The sequence below is a fragment of the Ursus maritimus genome, unplaced genomic scaffold (assembly GCF_017311325.1).
Source record: "Ursus maritimus isolate PB19 unplaced genomic scaffold, ASM1731132v1 scaffold_8, whole genome shotgun sequence".
Classification (NCBI taxonomy): domain Eukaryota; kingdom Metazoa; phylum Chordata; class Mammalia; order Carnivora; family Ursidae; genus Ursus; species Ursus maritimus.
This window is the reverse complement of record NW_024426996.1, coordinates 71,024,594-71,043,900: the sequence shown is the minus strand read 5'-3', so window position 1 is coordinate 71,043,900 and position 19,307 is coordinate 71,024,594. Positions and strand designations below refer to the sequence as shown.

At 44.5% G+C, this 19,307-nt stretch overlaps 1 protein-coding gene across 1 annotated transcript in view; it reads left to right on the top strand.

Annotated features, from left to right (window-relative positions):
* CC2D2A (coiled-coil and C2 domain containing 2A) overlaps positions 1-19,307 on the top strand; it is a 132,766-nt gene that overhangs the window by 16,296 nt on the left and 97,163 nt on the right. The window contains exons 5-7 of the mRNA XM_040625335.1: positions 13,031-13,119; positions 13,456-13,557; positions 19,085-19,186. Coding sequence (XP_040481269.1) covers positions 13,031-13,119; positions 13,456-13,557; positions 19,085-19,186 — 293 coding nt within the window. The remainder of the gene's footprint in view (positions 1-13,030; positions 13,120-13,455; positions 13,558-19,084; positions 19,187-19,307) is intronic.

The following is a 19,307-nucleotide window of genomic DNA, read 5'->3' as shown; positions in this document are numbered from 1 at the left end:
TAATATTTCATATGAATAAGGATTAATTTCTCTATTTCTGTGGAAAAATGCCTGTAAGATTTCAATAGAGATTGCATTAAATCTGTAGATCACTTTGGGTAGTACCGACATTTTAACAATATTTACTTTTCCAATCCATGAACATGAGGTATCTTTCCATTTATTTGTGCCTTTAATTTCTTTCCGCAATGTCTTGCAGAAGTGTACAAGTCTTTTGCCTCCTTGGCGAAGCTTATCTTAAATATCTTATTCTTTTTCATGCTATTCTAAATGGAATTGTTTTCTTAATTTCCTTTTTAGATTTTTTTGCTGTTAGTGCATAGAAATGCAAGTGATTTTTGCATGTCGACTGTGTATCCTGCAACTTGGCTGAACAGTGTTTTTGTGTAGAATCTTCAGGGCTTTCTATATGTAAGACCATGTCATCTGCAAACAGAGATCGTTTTACATCTTCTTTTCCAATTAGGATGCTTTTTGCAGCTTTCTTTTCTTGCTGTCCTAGTATGCCTGGGCTGCTGTAACAGAATACCATAGACTGGGTGACTTAATAGAACAGAAATGTATTTCTCATAGTTCTGGAGGCTGGAAAGTTCAAAATCAAGGCGCTGGCAGATTTGATGTCTCGTGAGGCATCCCCCCTTCCTGGTTCACGGACGGCTGTCCTCTTGCTGTGCCCTCACATGGTGGGAGGTGCAAGGGAGCTAGTGCCTCCTTGTAAGGGGGAACCCGCATGACCTAACTACCTCCCCAAGGCCTTAGTTCCAACCCTCACACGGGGAGTTAAGTTATAATATAAGAATTTGGGGAGGACACAAACATTCAGTCTGTAGCACTTGCCTAACTGCTCTGGCTGGGACTTCCAATGCCATGTTGAATAGAAGTGGTGAGGGGAGGCATCCTTGCCTTGCTTCTGATCTTAGAGGAGATACTTTCAGTTGTTGATCACTGAGCATGATGTTAGTTGTGGGCTTTCATATCTGGCCTCTATTATGTTGAGGTAGTTGCCTTCTATCCCTATTTTGTTGAGTGTTTTTTTATCACAAAAGGGTGATGAATCTTGCCAAATGCTTTTTTTTTTTTTTTGCATCAGTTGAAATGATCATGTAGTTTTCGTCCTGAGCTCTGTTGCCAAAGGGCATTACGTCAATTGATTTTCATATATTGAACCATCCTGCCAACCCCCCAGCCTGGGCTGGGCTCACACTTTGTGTAAGTGGATCATGAAGCTCTCTTTCATGATGAATTTATAAATACTGTTGACATTTCCCTTGGCAAGACCTCAGACTCAGTAGTTTCTCTAGCCCCACCAAGACAATTTATGTTAGCAATGCTACGGGACTTTTTAAGCTCACATAATTCCATTTTATTTTCTTCCCTAAGCAATTAGTGGTTTACCTGAGGCATCCCCCACATCACCTGGCCAAGATAGATAGATAGATGATAGATAGATAGATAGATAGATAGATAATAGATAGATAGATAGATAGATAGATAGATAGATAGATAGATAGATAGATAATAGGCAGGGTGGACAGACAGATGATAAAATTTGACAGCCTTGAACTCTGAGAGCTTCAGAGCACATTCTGAGCCAGGTAGCAAGCTTTCTCATATGATTTCGATCAAGACTGCTCATTCTCTTTCCTTGCCACATCCCATTACGTTGTCAATATATTAAGAGAAATCAACATGGCAAGCCAGCAAACATTCCTTGAAGCTGATAGAAACTGCAATCAGACTCACTACTACTGTTCGTGCTTTCGGTCATGGGACCTTGAGCAATAACTTAATCTTCCCAAGCCACAGGAGCCTCATTTATACAATGGGGATCATAAAAGTCTGCACGTAATACAGCAGTTGCAACAATGAGATCAGATGACACACAGAAAGCACCTGGGGAGGGGCTGGCACGTACACAGTGATCTTCTCCGGCCAAAAGAAGAACTCGTTGCCAAATAACTAACAAAAATAATGACCTCTCCTGAGTGCTAAGGTCACTCCATGCATTACATCATGTAATTCTCAGAACAGCACCATCATGGGGCATTGTGTCATCGGCTAGGAAACTATGTTCAGAAAGAACTACCCGCCAGAGGTGGGAGAGCCAGCCTGTAGCCCTCCGTGCTCTTAATTGCTGCAAAAATGGCATCATTTGACACAAATCGCAACCCTGACCGGTCTTTAAAGCTAAGGGTTTGCAGTTGCCCATGGAAGGGGCAATAGCAGTGCTGCCAGCAGCGCTGTCCACGGTGGCTCCCAGGCCCCCAGAGCACTCTTCACACGGGGCACAGAGCCAGCTTAGAGCCTTCACAAGATGGTCACTCTGGCTGTGCCTCATTTTTTTCTGCAAAAGAGTGTCATTTGGGTGAATCACCTACCTTACTCTCCCTACCTACACTAACCCCTTCTCTATTTTAGGGGGATTTGTTTATTGGTTTATCTTAGCCTTGCTACTTACCTTTCAAAAATCAGTATATATACCACCTCCTTTGGAAAGTTTCCCCACATGCCCCAGTGTGGGCTGAGTAGGCCTCCTCTGGGCTTCACGGCTCCTATGCCATGCAAGTGTCTGAAGTCATCTTTTTTTTGGTGCACAGCCTTCCCTCTCTACTGGACTAGAAATTCTTGAACATAGACACTGACGTTCAGGTCTGCTAAGCACAGGGCTCGTACCCAGATGGCACTCAACGATGCTTACCGAGTGAATACATGTCTCAAACTGGCCTCTCTGCTTTTTTGCACACAGCCACACTCTGGCTTAGGTATGCTTACTTACCACGCCCGCCACATCCTTCCAACCAGGCCTGCTCTCCTGGACCCAGATCTTTGACTCCTCCTTCCATTTACTTCCCAAACCTCTCATGGGTCTGGCCTCCCCTTGGTGCCAGCATCCCAGCTCCTTACCTTGAACCTACAAGTGTCTCTACACTATTGCATTCCTACAGGCCTCCAAGGGGTGTGAAAGTCAGACTGGATTGAGATTCCCAGATACCAGCATACGGTTTCTGTGGCCTCCCCCACCGCCCTAGTCACATGCTCGGAAGGGCCACCTCCCTGATTAACAGCAGCATAAATCATGCAGTGAAAGCTTTGGCTCCTAATCTGCTGTTCAAACATACATACTGTCATGACATTCCAAATAAAGAAAGCGTTTCTCTGAGCAGGTACCAGCTCCAAATCAAATAAACAGCTAGAGAAGAAGTACACACATTTCCCCCATGATTCCAACTTGCACCATCTCTTAAGGGAGTAACTATCAAATGTTAAGTAGTTTCTTATGAACATAAATTTCCTCATTACTGACATCTGTTTTCCATTCATTCGTGTTAGTTTCTCTGATTAAAGAATCATTTCAGAGCCAATTTCTCAGTATTGATGGAAGAGAAAGTTGGGAATCTGGCGAAATCTGATGCAAACATGAAGTAGACAATTCGTTTCAGGCTTACTTTTTAAAAGTCATCAAGCCCTGGACAGACTGACCCAGGAAAGAAATGTCACAAAGGACAGTATGGGACTCAGAGGAGACTGCCCCAAAAAAGCTGGGTCTTGGGAGTTACCTTGGAGTCTGGCAGCTGGAGAAGGGAAAGAACATTCTAGTCAGAGCGTGCATGCTGGGGAATGTAGGAAAGGTCAAAAAGTTCACCAGCGCTGGCGTCCGCTACCTCACACAGTACTGAGAGGACTAAATTAAAGCACTGAAACAAGTCTGAATAAATAGTACATTATATTCTGTAAATTTTTTTCTGGATATTACGAGGTTTGACATCTTGAAAAAACAAAAATACAACCTTTCTGGGTGGAGGAGATTCGAGCCAATTCCCAGAGATGGCAAAGGGCTCAGAGCGGAGTGTGCCTTTGAGAAGCACACTGACCAATCCAGAGCCCACATCTTTCTGGTGGGGACCACCGTAGGGAGCAATATTGCTCTGCCGGCATCATCCCAGGGTCAGGTACCAGACAACTAGAGACCCCATTATAGCTTAGAGCCCCCCCCCCCAGAATAATTCAGCTACCCAGGCCTAAGCTGTTTACCCTGCCTTGCCTTTCCCTGAGACAGCCCAGTAAAGGCCATGGCCTAAGGTCTCACCTCTCTCCCATCTTCTGCCTCCTGACCACCTTGGTATCTTACCATGTGACCCTGCATGACCTCCTAGTTCTAGAACTTGGGAGTCTGTTTCCTGAGCCTCTCCTCTGTCTCTTGTGGCCCCACCTCACTGACCATATGGTAAGAGTACAACAAGTACGAAACATACCCAGCATGATGGTTCATTGTCAGGAAAGGCATTTTCCAAAAGACTCCTTTAAGTGAAATTGCTCCAGAATCATCTCCTCCCTCCCCCCACCCCGTTCATCTCCAGTCTTGAACCTATTCCAATCTAACTCACGTGTCCACTCCCCATCAGCACTGCTCTTGTGGAGGTGGCCAGTGAACTGCCCATTCGCCTAATTCACTGGTCAGTTCCTAGTCTTTCCCTTACCGACTTTCAGCAGCACTTGGCATAGCTCACCGCTGCCTCCTCCCTTCGCCCTTGGCTTCCAGCAATCCTCGCTTCTGGCTGACCTCTCAGTGTCCTTGCTAGTTCTTAACATGCCCAACCTCTAGATGTCGGAGCGCCCAGGCTCAGGACCTGGCCCTCTTTTCTTCATCAATCCTCATTCTCTTGGTCATCTCAAGACTCAAAGTCCTAAAGTATACATATCATGTGTATAACTGACCAGTCCCAAGTGCTTATCTCCAGCCCAGGGCTCCTTCAGACTAAATGGGCGGCAGCCTTCTACCCAATATCTTTGTTTGCCTGTCTAATGAGGCAACTCATATTTTTAAGACCCTTATTGAAGTATAATTTGCATAACATAAAATTCTCCCACTGTAAGTAGACAACTCAATGATTTTCGGTGGATGTAGAGATTTGTGCCACCATCACCACAGTCCAGTTTTAGAACATTTCATCACCCCAGAAAGTTCCTTTGTGCTTATTTATGGTTAATCCTGACTCCCACCAGCTCTAGACAAACACTGGTTTGTTTTATATCTTTACAAATATGCCTTTTCTAGACATTTCCTGCAAACAGATTCATACAGTATGTAGTGTTTTGTGTCTGACTTCTTTCACTTAGCATCATGTTTTTTGGGATTCATAAATGTTATGGCATCTGTCCACATTTTGTTCCTTTTTATTGCTGAATTGTATTCCATTGTATGGATGTACCACATTTTACTTATTCATTCACCTGCTGATGGACATTTGGATTATTTTCAGCTTGGGGCTATTATGAATGATGCTGGTAAGCGTCTTTGCAGCATGTCTTTGCATGAATGTCTGTTTTCAATTCTTTTGGGAAGTAATAGAATGTCTGGGTCATACGGTACATTTATTTTTAACTTTATAAGAAACTACCAACCTGTTTTACAAAGTGGCTATGTCAATTTACTGTCGTACTGACAGTTTATGAGAACTGTCCACACTTGGTATGATCAGTCTTTAATTAGGGTCTTTATAAGGCGTATAATGGTACCTTGGTGTGCTTTTACCTTTTATTTCCCCAATGATTAATGATAGTGAGTATTTTTTCATATGCTTATTAGCCATTTGTGTATACTCTTAGTAAAATGTCTATTTCAATGTTTGCTCATTATTAACTGGATTCTTTGTCCTAGCACGGAGTGTAAGAGTTCTCTATATATTCTGCATACAAGTACTTCATCAGATCAATAATTCGCAGATATTTTCTCTGAGTAAATGTCTTATCTTTTCATTTTCTTAATCATGTCTTTTGCAGTACAAAAAGTTTTAACTTTGATGAAGTCAAGGGCATCACTTTTTTTCTATTACGGATCGTGCTTTGAGGATTATATTGAAAAATTCCTTGCCTAACCCAAGTTCATGAAGTTTTTCTCCTATATTTTCTTCTTAAGTTTTATGCTTTTAGGTCTCAGATTTAGTTAGGTCTGTGATCTATTCTGAGACACCTCAAATTTCACTCTGCTGAAGCTCCTGGTCTCCTCTTCCCACCTTGTTTGTCCTATGATCTTCCAATCTCACTAAACACACGTTTCATTTCCTCTGTTGCTTGGGTCATCCTTAACTCCTGCCTTTATCTGCCCCCATCCATATATCCCCATAAGTCCTGTTTGCTCTACCTTCAGAACAGACCTGAAATAGGCCTATTTCCCACTACTTCCCCCCACTCCTCTCCTGATCCAAACCACCTTCAGCGCCCATCTGGAACATCGCACAGCCTCCCAGCTGACGCCCTGGCTTCTGTTCTCACCCCCGCAGCCAGAATGGTCTTAGGAAAATCAGGTCATGTCACTCCCCCCAGTGGTTCTCACCTGACACAGAGTTTCAGCCGAATTGTGTAGGATGACCTACACGGTTTGTTCCCCCTTATCTCTATGACCTGATACCCTGGTATTTTCATCTCCCACCCCTTACACTTCCCCTTTCTGCTCTGGTCCTACATTAGGTATGGCCCTGTCTCAGAGTCTTTACCCCAGATATTACTTATAACTAAAATGCTCATCCCCCAGCCATCCACGTGGCTTGATCTCTCATTTCCTTCACCTGTTCAATGTCACCTTGAAGCCCTTGCTTGGCCACTCAGCCCAACACTGCAGTACACCCCCCCCCCCCGGTCCTCCTTATCCCCGATCCTGTTTTATTTGTCTTCACACCACCTATTACTACCTGACATATTAAATATTCTACCTGTTGGTGGTCTCTCTTCCCTGCCAGAAAACATACTCCATGAAGAGGAGGGTTTGTTGGTTTTCTTCACTGTTCCATCCTTCGTGCCTTGCACGCACCATGGGTGCTCAATACATATTTGTCGGTTGAATGCTTGAAAACTGGAGAAGAGATTCTCTAATCTAGGATGTCCAAAATTGGGTTTTGTAGAATGCTAGCAACCTGACAGAGAGTCACGCCTACAAAAACACTCCAAGTTCAGATGCTTTACGTGTCATTTCCCCTCTTGGAAGTTCACAAAGCTTGTTCGGAGACCACTTGGTCACCCTGGCTTCTCTCCTGCAGTCCCTCACCGTCCTGAATGAGGTTTGTGGTTTTTCCCACTCTGCCCAAGGCAGTGTGGAAGGCTCAACCGCAGGCAGAACTGTCATGGCTAATCTATCTGTGAAGCCCCCTTGCAGAATCTCAGGCCTGTCTGAAGCCCCCTTGCCCTGTCCCACCACCTGGAGTGTAGGGACAGAAGGCCGGGCCAGCCAGGCCCAGTCTGGCACAAGCTGATGATTCCTATCTCCGTCGGCTCCAGCTGCTATCATGAAATACCGTGGACTTGTGGCTCACGTGCTTTCTTGCGGTTCTGGAAGCTGGGGAGTCCAAGACCAAAGCCCAGAATTATTTGGTTCCTAGTAAGAGCTCTCTGCCTGACTAGCAGATGGCCACCTTCTCACTGTATCCTCACAGGGTGGAAAGACAGACAGCTATGGTTCTGGGCTTTCTTCTCTTAGGACGACACAAATCCCATCATGGGAGCCCCACCCTCATTGACCTCACCTAGACCTAATTACCTGCCATAGCCTTCACCTCCAGATACCATCACGTGGATGGGGTTGAGAGCTTCAGCATATGAATGCTGGGGGGACCAAAGCGTTCAGCCCTAACCAATCCCCAAGCCTGGGAGGTGCGCTGACACACAGAGACACAGGAAGGGGGAACGGGCAGAGCCAGATCTCGGGTCGAGGCATCCCTGAGTGAGGAGGAGACATGCGCCAAAATCAGGGCCCCGTGTTTTCAGTTAACATAAAATGCAATGTTAACGAGACTATGAAATAAAGAAGCAGAAAAGAAGAAGGTGACCACAGAAAACCTTCCAGACCCCTGAGCAGATGTGAGCTATGGGCAGTGCTGAGGCTCAAAACCCAGGGCAGAGCCTGCAGTCCTCAGCCTATTTTGACTTTCATTTTATGTACTAAAATCTGCACAAGGGATTCTACTCTGCTGGATAAAATGTAGAAAATCAGGAGAGGGAAATAGAAGAAAATAATCACATTCTTACATCATGGTGACAACCACCGCGAACCTGAGGCCCTTGCGTTGTGCTGGGGTTTTCCTGCTGACAGCTGAGGACGTCCTACAGTGGCTGAAAGGACATTCCATTTTCTTAGGTCCATGTAAAGTCGGTTAGATGTTGGGGACAGTTGGACGGATTGCCCACCTCATCACATTTTCCTCCTCAAGCCGGTAGGATATGGCCTCTGTTCCCCTCCAGTTTTTCCTACTGGAGTCAAGCTGTCTTCTGTCCCATGCTCTCCCTACCCCCCAACTCCGTATTTATATTCTATCCAGGAATTTTGTAACAGGGGGTGTGTGGGGGGGTATTATTTACTTGGGGGAGAGAAGAGGCAGGAATTAAAAAGCAGTTCAGGCAAGTGTTTTCCCCACCCTATTATCCACTGTCCCTGTAAGAATTATGCTCTATGGGGGTGCCTGGGTGGTGAAGTGTCTGCCTTCAGCTCAGGACACAATACCAGGGTGCTGAGATCGAGCCCCGTGTTGGGCTCCCTGCTCAGCGGGTAGTCTGCTTCTCCCTCTCCCTCTCCTCCTCACTCGTGCCCTCTCTCACTATCTCTCTCTCTCAAATAAATAAAATCTTTAAAAAAAATTATCCTATATGTGTTACCATAAAAAATTTAAATACTTTATTGATGACATAAGTATACAAATATTAACAAAATATAAGTATATTAATATAAATATTAATGTTTTAAAATAAAAATGTTATAACACTCTTGAAATTATCCAAAGGAACCTAAATGGCACCCCTGTCACCTCCTTCAAAAATCAGAAACAAGCTCTCCCCGCACAGTTGGAAATTTGATACCATTCCCTTTTCTTCTTAAACTCCTTCATTCCGCTCCCCCCTCCAAGAATTTTAGGTAACCTGTTTCTATGCTGAAAAGTCTTTCATTACTCACCATATTAACAAACTGAATTTTTGATCACACTATTATCACCATTATCAATAGTGCCCAACTGATGAAAACATAAAGGTACTATAGGATTTGGTAAATATTTATTCTTCATAAGAAGTAAAATAAAACACTTAGAAGTGTATTATTTCACTAGAGAAGATGGGCAGAAGAGGGAGGTCACTGCACAATCATCGTCATGCTCACCTGTTCTATGTGAATCCAGATGATACCAATTCAAATCCAAACCCAAACCCAAAAACCCCATTTCTGATTTTATGTCAAGTCCTTGGAAAGTCCTGGTAATACCCCGTGGTAGACAGAGAGCTCAGGTCTCAGCAGTGAGAGTCACAGAACAACGCCCTGCAAGAAGGACGGGAGTCTCTTGGCACCAGTAAGGGAAGAGGGGAGGACTTCCAGACAGTGGAGGAGAAACCGTAGAAACTTCTCCATAAAAACAAGATCACATTGACTTGGGGACGGATGAGAAGACTACAACATTATTTCCAAATGCAGTGCCTATCTTCCTAGAAAGTGGTTGTGGTTCCTGAGGGGTCAGGTTGAATAGAAGTGGTTAAGAGAAAAATGTCCACTGTTTTGTGAAGCCTGTAAGGAGAGAGAGATGGGGTACCGTGAGCATGAGTGATGGGTAAAGCTCACATAGCACAGAAGATCCAGAAGCATTTGCAAACACGAGGCTGCAGCGTGGAGATGGGTGGGTTTCCTGGGAAGTCGGAGCGGCATTGTGAGGACATCATCTGCTGGTCCTCGAGAAACACCACCTGCCAAGGAAATCCCTATTTCATACCGATTGATGTCATATATATATATATATTTTTTTTTAACGGAATATCTTGGCCATTCTCTCGTTATCTGCAAGTTCTTGCATGCCTCCAAAACAAGTCTTTCCTAATTTTTAAAATTATTTTCTTCACACCCTTCGCATTGGACGCTGCAGAAACTTCATTCATGCCAGGTCAGCTCAGCTCTGTCAAAGAGCCTCTGTGTGTAACTGTGAGGTCACAGCCATCCTCTGGTTTGGCAAGTCGGCTCTGGTCCCCGGGGCAGGAAAAATAGACGCAGTTTGGGATCACATAGCAGAGTAGTAATGTAGTGAAGCAACTGACACGAAATTAAGGGAAACAATGTCTTAGGGTTATTTTAGTTCTTGTTGTTTAAAGAAGCACTGCTATATGATTCTACCCAGATGAAAATGAAAGCACCTAATCTCTCTCAGTTATTATGTTAAAGGGAGTGAATGAGAGGACACATGGTTCATCATGTTATCTTAAAAAAACTGTGTCATCATCATCTGGCTTCACCCAAATGAGAATTACATTTCTTTTGTTTGTATGATCTCCCTCACGCCCTCCTTTGTATGTTTTCCTTCACTGATTTAGTGCTACTAAGTGCCAGGTACGAAGGTCACCAACACAAGGTCTTTGCCCTTGAGTGGGTCACATTCTGTCTGGGAAAATGAGACCTCCCCAGCGAGTTGTGCAGATCGGACTGAGGAAATCTCCACACCCTCGAAAGGGCTTTGGCTAGCATGGACTCCAAAATATCGAGCAAGAGCTACTTTTTACCATTTCAGAATCTTTCAAAGTTTTTTTTTTTAATTGTTTATTTATTTATTTGAGAGAGAGAGCGCGAGCATGAGCAGGGGGAGGGACAGAGGGAGGGGGAGAAGCAGGCTCCCCACTGAGCAGGGAGCCCCACATGGGGCTCAATCCCAGGACCGAGCCACCCAGGAGCCCCTCTTTCAAAGTTTTAAAAAGCAATCGTCGAGAAGCCACTTCGTTTTCTTTATTCAGAAGAGATCATGTTGAATAAAACATCTTGTCTCTCTTTTAAAGACAAATACATAAAATTATTCTAGTGAACTATATATAGATGGCAGCTATTTTAAGTAAACTTGAAGAACTGATTCTCTTTTTTTAAAAAAAGGAGGGGAAGTAAATAAACAGGTGCATTTTCATGTTTAAAGACACTTGTCGTCGACCATGAACATCCTTCTTTTGAGGGCAGAGGCAAGGTGGGTGGCCAGCCGGAGAGCAAGTTCGGCGAGCACCAGTCCAGAAGCCCTTTCATTCCCTGATCAGGGGACCACACACACTTCATGACGCTTGCCATGCACCTGCCCTGTGTGGCTGGGGACCGTGGAAGCCGGGGGAGGGAACAGGTATTAACCAAATAATCAGACAAATATTTAAATTCAAACTGTGGCCACTGCCGTACAGTCTTGGGACTCTAAGTGCACAGAACAGTGGGTGGGATCTACCATACTGATGAGATCTGTAAAATGGAAAGTAAGGCTCCATCATTTTTTTTAAACGAGTTAAAAAAGAATGTCAAAGGTCATTTCATTGCGCTGATGGAGATTCTCTTAAAGAATTTGAACCTCAACCCACACACGCAAGACCGCAATCTTTACTGTAACTACTTCCTGCCTCCTTTCAGGCACGGAGTGAGTTCCAGGGTTGGAGGCTGATGGAAGAAGGATTTTCTGTCCTTCTGTCACACAGCCTAACAAACCGAGTGCCAGGCTGCAGAAATGAGCTTTGAAGCCCAGGACCCTCACCTCTTCTGCCCGAAGCCCATGCTGAAGGAGCCGTCAATCTGTGACTAACAGAGAGCTTTGCAGCCCATCCCTCCTCCTCCTTCTCCCTGCTGCTGTTCCTTCTCCCTTCTAATAGAGTATCTTCTCTCGCTTTTTCTTGCACTGGCCAGCCCTCCTCCCCTCAACAGTGCTGATGGAAGGTGTCAGAAACCCCTCTTTCTTCATGCTCTGCCCCGGGAAAGGCTTTCTCCACACGCCAGCATCCGCCACGGTAGACATGCTTGCTTGACCTTTACCTCCAGGCATGGGCTTTGCGCAGAGCCCCGGGTGCTGGACAAGCACATGTTTCCAGGTCCTGCCAGCACCCCAGATACACCCTGCTACCAAATAAGGCCCATCAGTGCCAATTCAGTCAAAACTCAGACATCATCACCTCCTCCTTCTTTCTCTAAACCAGGGGTCCTCCACCTTGAGTGTGTGTTTAAATCCCTTAGACTGCCGGGCTGCCCCTCCAGCCTCTGGGTCAGTGGGCCTGGGCCTGGCCTGAGGATTGGCATGCTAGCAAGTGCTGGGAAGATGTGCTGTTGTGAGACCCTCATGACCTCCCTCTGGTCCCTGGGTCCTGTTGTCCTTTCCCTCTTGTGGCCTCTGTGCAATTGTTCCCACTGACTCCCTCTCTCCACGCAACCACCCCATACCTGCAACTTCAGGACTCCCCCACGCTTGGAGAATACGTTCTAGGCTCCTTCGTGTGACATCAGAGGTTCCCCATAATTGAATCCCAAACTCCTTCTCTGTCTTATATCCTACTCCGCGCCGGTTCGGCACTTTTGCTCCAAGCATGGTAACATTCTGTTCCCGAACACTCTGGCTTAGAGCATTGGGAACGAGAGAACCAGGAACAGTCCCCAACATTCCACATCCCAGGTATGCGATCGGAGAGCCACTCACTTACCCCGGGGGCCTCAAAGTCTAGGTCTTCCAGATTCCTGGTGGTAGTAACACCTGTGTCCTCCCCGCACTCGTAGCTGTACAACGGTTCATGAGATTTACGTATGTATTTAACAATAGGTTCAAAATACATGCCACGTCTATGATGTCGCCTAGGGCAATGGCTTGGGCCTGTAGAAAGGTTTCTCTGATTGAAGTGATCAACGCTGTTGAAAGCTGAACCCCGAACTCATTAGCCGTCCGTTCATCTACGAGCCTGTTTCTCAATTCAACAAATTGGAAAGTCTCTTCCCACTGGTAATGGAATTGCTGTGTCTCTGCCTTGAACCGTCAAATGTCATTCGTTTTACTCTTGGTTAAGTCGATGTGGCGCTCCTTGCCGGAACGAGGTTCGCCCTGTCAGTCCAAAAGAAGCCAAGACATGCACTGAGGACGTCACATGGACGGCTGTCAGCATGATCTCATGTTTGCTTATGTAAAGTTCTAACTTTGCAAAATAAAATTACATTCTCATGTTATTTTTTAATCTCATCTTCCCTTTGGAAAAAAAAATGTTGTTTTAAAGTAATTTTCCTGTGTTTTTTTAGGCTTACCTCCAATTCCTTCAGCTTCCAGGACAGGCTTTGCAGAATTTTCCATGAGGGAACGCATGAGGGAGAAATTACAAGCGGCAAGGGTGAGAAAAACCACATGAATATTTTGCTCAGTGGCTGATTGCCGTTCCCCTGGTCTCGTCTAGAATGCTCTGTCTGCTCAAAACTGTGTGGGTTTGAATGTCGTTAAATTTGTTTTTCTTGTTTTAAATATTAATGTGGTATTTAACATTGGCACAGGTGGAGAATTATGCTTAAGAAGTATTCAGCGTCATTTTTCTTAACCATTTCACTTGCTCTTCTCTCTCAAAGAAGTGCAGTGTGTAGTTTTTACAGATTGTTTTCTACCAAGATGGTGACTGAGGTTTTCGCAGCATTCCTGACGCTACCCAGCAGTGATTCTCTGTTTGACTTTGTAGTCCAAAGCAGAAAGCACGTTGCTGCAGGAAATCCCCACCCCTCGGCCCAGGCGCTTACGAAGTCCCAGGGAGAAAGAATTGGAGACTGAATTTGGCACGGAGGTGAGAAATGGGCCTTCTCTACTTTGCCATCAAAGACAGTGAAGCAGAATATAACATTTCCAGCGAAAGTTTCTAGAACAGAGCTGTGCTCAGAGGAGACATTCAACACTTATCAATAATCTTCATAGCTGCTATTTATAGAGTCCGGCTCAAGCCAGGTGTTTTGCCCATGTTCTCATATGTCATTATCCCAGCACCCCAATGGGGTGGGTTCTATTGTTTTCATACACATTTGACAGATGCGCAAAGCGAGGTTCACAGTGGCCGCGAGGCCATCCCCAGGTCACAAGGCATGCATGCAGGAGTGGGGATCAGATTCCAGCTCTTTCTCATTCCCAGTCTGTCTTGTGGGTCAGCGTTTCTGGATGTGTGGATCTTCCTGGGAAGCAGAGAGAGGTAGGAGTGGGATGGTGGGGGCCTTGAATGTCCTAGAAGGGGCCTCAGTGGTTTCCTACAAGCCATGGAAAGCAGTGGACCGCAGGCTGGGGAGGTGGTTTGAATGCACTGGAGGGATTTTTGTTTGAGTCTGAGGTGCTGGAGGGACATGTCAATGTGTGCCTGTAGAATCACGTACAAAGGAAGGGACCAGGCCTGGAGAAACGGGTTTAGGAAGCATTTCTGCTGCGGTGAGTTTTGAAGTTTTGAGTGGCCTTTGTTTCCTGACAGAAAGAAGACTCAGTGAGGAAGGTCTTGACACTTGGAGAAAAACTGACAGTTAAGGCCCAGGAGGAGACAGAAAGGCAGTGAAAGAGAGAGGAAAGTCTTGTCAGGACATGCCTGTAAGAGGGTAGAAGAAGGAAAGAAAGAACAGAGCGAATGGCTCAGAGAAGTGTTTGCGAGTCTAATCCACTTGTTTGTTGTTGATGGTGATGGTTGGGTTGGTTTTCACTCTTGAGACAAAGCAGCACAGGTGTAAAGGAATTTCTGTGGAAAGACCACTGACTGCTTAGAGGATGGTTTCCCTTCTTCTGTGATGAGATGTTATAACACTTTGCCTATATTCGTCCTAAACAAGCCGAAGATTGCATGATTACAAGGAAAGTTACAGCCGTGTCTGTGTGTCATGGCCCATGGTTCTTTAGTAGGAACTTTCGTGGATCTGATGAAATGGCTTTCTGGCAGTGTCTTGCTCCATTCTGCTGAGGAGACATGTATTTGTCTTTGATTCCAATTATTTTCTTCATTGTAAGAGCCATAATTTTAAAATATTGGAAAATAAAGAAAAACTACCTAAAATCTCATCAGCTTGACACAAACGCTTCCGTTATGTTGTTCAGTATGTGAATCCCGGCCTCTGGTCAGATGGGCTAAGTGATAGGATAGCCTGGTCTCTTATATCTGAGCCTGTCTATACTTTTTTTTTTTTTTAAGATTTTATTTATGTATTTGTCAGAGAGAGACAGAGAGAGCACAAGCAGGGGGAGACGCAGGCAGAGAGAGAAGCAGGCTCCCCACTGAGCAAGGAACCTGATGCAGGACTCGATCCCAGGACCCTCAGATCATGACCTGAGCTGAAGGAAGATGCTTAACTGACTGAGCCACCCAGGCGTCCCTGAGCCTGTCTCTACTTTCTGGCTGATAACCGTTCGCAAAATCATGGCAGCTCTCACTTGTCCGTGTACCATGAATACGATATCCCCAAAAAAGCTTAAGTTGTAGAAGTAAAATATACTCCCGTGGCTTACAGAGTATTTATTGCTTTTTGTAAGCAGGACCTTGACCTATATCTATTATATTCCATATCCCCTAAGAGCCCTTCTATGGATTTGAGGTGTTGGAAGAGGTCATCAAAAAGACATGACCACTGGATGACCTGTGAGCTGGACCCACACAATTGGAGGCTCCTCACCCCCTCCCTGTCCTGGAAATGAATGTTCCACTTGCCTTCCCCACTCCCAGAAACTGCCCCAGGGCTACAGCCTTGAGACAGAAATGTGGTGTTGACCGTCTGTCTGGTATACTTGACTAAACTCAGTTAGGACCTCTAAACTTCTAAGATTTGGCAGGCAGGTGCGGGGATCTTCTCATCTTGAACCACCCAAGACATCCCTTGCTTATTAAAACTGCCGCTGACCAATCTAGAACGGTCTGCTTCTCTTCAGTCTCTCCTTGCCTTCTGCGTGCATACACGGCCAATTTGTGAAAGAACATGAGGCAAACATCAACTGCCTTGTCTCTCTATTTTTTTAATTTTCAGAAAAGTTTATTTTTTATTTTTTGTCCCTGAAGTACCATTAGTAAAAGTTTATTGTGCTTATACCAAAAAGACAGTTTGCAAGCCAGGGGCTCTCAAACCAGAACATGGAAGGAGGCTCAGAGGTACATGTTATAAATCAGCTTATGTATTGTAGAGGTAATGACTGGTTACAGTACTAGAATTTTCTTAAATGAAAAGGAATTGGCTAGTGGTTACCTCATATCAGTTTGGGGATCAATTAAAGTTTCATTTATCATAGAAAAGTTGTATTTTTAAAATATTTTAAGAACTAAAGAGATAGTTAATTCAGATAGATAGTTCAGCGGTCACTTCCAGGGATGGGTCAGGGCTAATGCTCTCAGTCTTCACTTAGCTAAGCCACGGGCTCTCGGATCAGGGCTGTAACTCATCTTCCAGTCCACTGGCTTTTAAAAAAATACCTCCCTTTGTTTTTTTTTTTCTCCTTGATGATCCCAAGTGGTTGTCAAAGTGAATTTTGGTGAACAATGTAGAAGAAATATATAAAATTCCTTTCAGCACAGCCCCGGAACCATGACAATACTGGATGATTTTAGCTCTCCACAAAAGAGAGAGAGAAAGAAAGAGAGGGAAAGGAAAGGAAAGGAAAGGAAAGGAAAGGAAAGGAAAGGAAAGAAAAGAAAAGAAAAGAAAAGAAAAGAAAAGAAAAGAAAAGAGAAAAAGTCCTGGTGAAGAAAATTAAGTTCTAAGGCACACTGACTGAGATAAACATGTGTGTCTACCTTAGCCGATTGCAGGGAAGAAGAGGCATCAGGCTTGTACATTTTGGCCTAGAAAATGAAACAGCTTCAATATTCAATTTCATTATATTTCATATTTCTTTGGATTCAGGTTAATCATGATAGTGCCTTTTTAAAGTCTGCTGTGGCCAGTAGCAGCTGTATAACTTACCAAAGGGAAGAGTGAAACTGAGTGGTCAGGGGCTTGGGGGTGCAGAGCTCAACTCATGTCTCAACGACCAACCAGCATGTGTGGCGTTCCTCTGTGACAGGACAGGACAGGCTGACCTGGCAGGAATGAGTGACTTCTTTTCCTGTGAAGTTGTGATGGACAGGCTGGGTTCCACAGTTTCTTTCTCTTCCAGTGTTGGGTTTCAATGATACCATGGACAAGGCTTAAAAATAGCCAAGTTACATGAACAATTGACTCAGCTGCCCTTTTTTAGACCTGATCTCAGGTTTTTAACAGAATATCTCACAAAGCAGATTTGTTGATGTATAGACCTCAACCCAGAAGGAATATCGATAAAGTGGTCCATTTATATCCTATTGAGTAAAGAATGGAGGACAGGAAGAGCCCAGATGCTGGACCCCAACTGCCCAGCATTAAATGGCCAACCTCACTCACCAGCTGTGTGACCTTGGAGGTGTAATTTATCTCCTCTCTGGACCCCACTTCCCACCAGAAACCAGAGCCTGAGGCAAGGATTTTTCATGCCTTCTTTGTGTGGCTTATTCTGAGAAGTGGTGTCAATGAACAGAAGTTGGGAACTGGGGAGAAAGAAACAGGAGGAAAAGTCAGTTCTGACTGAGCTGACTAATGCTGTGGTGACCAGGGCTTGATCCTGCCGGGGTCCTGCTGAGGAGAATGCTTCTCAGAATAGCCTGCCTAGGACCTGGAAGAGGGGGTGTTTGTCTCATGGCTTCTGTTCCCAGCAAGATTTTCCCGAGGCTCCTGGCCCTTCTGGTTTTGTCTAAGTCTCAGAATGTCTGAGTGGGTCTCCACAGGCCACTGATGAGAACTGGAGATCCTTGGAATAGCTAAAACCAGGTGCTGTGAAATTTCACCGATATGCAGCTAGATATCCAGCACAGCCAAAAGAAAAACCAGGGTATCAGTCGGGTGTAATCTATCATAATATCAAAAGAACATATGCCGTTCCACTTATGTAAAATTCTATGCCTCAGGCTCTAGTTTCTGGCAGACTAAAATAAAAGGTTTATAGTCATGTGATGTTAATACAAACTAGGGATATCAAACACATGTAAAAAGAAAATTAAGAATGTGGTAATAAAACCCACCGTGACTGAGCCATAACTGTGGGCATATTTTAGGTGCATTGCTTTACTCGATGCTCAAGACAAGTGGTCTAAGCTGTAAGTGACGGAGTTGGGAGTCACAGCCAGGTGGTCAGCCTCCAGAGCCCATGGTTTGATTACTAAGCTAGACAGAATAGCACCTGAGAGGCCCCCAGACAATAAGATTTCTAGAAAAGAGGTTTCATTTTAGGATGGAGGAGTCTAAGAAAGGAAGTATCTTTGCATGATCTGGAAAAACAGGTAGGTCTTGAGAAGGATATGTGAGAGGGGCCAGTGCAAATACACTACTTTCCATTTTCCCTGATGAAAATTATTCCATGCTGTGACATTCCATGCTCGGTCCAGATAATTATAACCAAGTTCCCATCACAGGTAGAATAAGTTTGTCCCTTCTTATAATCTGGATATACTATTGGAATAGTTTGGAGTCATTCAAAAGGGAGGTATGGCATTTGGATTGTGCTGGGTGGAAAAGGAGAAGCAGCCAGGTTCTGGAAGGGGAAGATTAGAAGCAGAGATGAGGACGAAGTGGGAACAACCCTTGGTGGACTGGGCATCACAGGACAAAGGGAACCTCCATGATGAGAATGAACACATAGAGCTATCATAGGCAGAACTTGGCTTCCCAGGTCCAGGGACTCGTGAGGACAGGCCTTGTGCCCTGGAGGGTGTATGTCAGATTTATTCACATCCAGGCATTATTGATGCTTTTCCTCATAGATTGTTTGGAAATGTTCCTCTGTGAACTAGAGAATCTATTGATCTGTAGAAGAAATATCATTTGTCGTTTTAGGATCCTTTGAGTATAAAATTTTGTATTTGTTTAGCCTTGAGAGAGACAGAGCTGAGTAAGAGAATATTCAGCAACCTTAATCTTCAAATATATTTGACTTTTGTAAGCATTTCATTCCTTAGGAATGGTGGTCTGCACCAATGGTCAGAGGGTTCCCCCTTTGAGAGTTAATGCTCGTTTTAGAACATCTTTAGTTTCTTGGTTTAAATGTTCTGTCTATCCTGCGGCACCTGGATGGCTCAGTTGGTTGAGCGTCTAACTCTTGATTTTGGCTCAGGTCATGATCTCAGGGTCATGAGATCAAGCCCTGCGTGGGGTTCCACACTCAGTGTGGAGTCGCTTGTCCCTCTCCCTCTGTTCCTCCCCTCACTCATGCGAGCTCGCTCTCAAATAAATAAATAAAACCTTTTTAAAATAATAAATAAATGTTGTAGCCATCCTTTTTTTCTGCTTATATAGCCAGGTGAGGAGGTACAAAGGACTCAACAAGAAGACGATTCCCAAAGTTACTCAAGAGTAAAATTCCGTGATTCTGTACGAAAAATCAAGTCTAAACCCCCGGTGAGAAATCCTGTCTTTTTAAGTCATGCATGCTTTAAATCATCTTTTTTGTTGGTTTGTTCGTGTGTTTAAAAAATATCCAATGACAGATGCATATATATATATATATATATATATATAT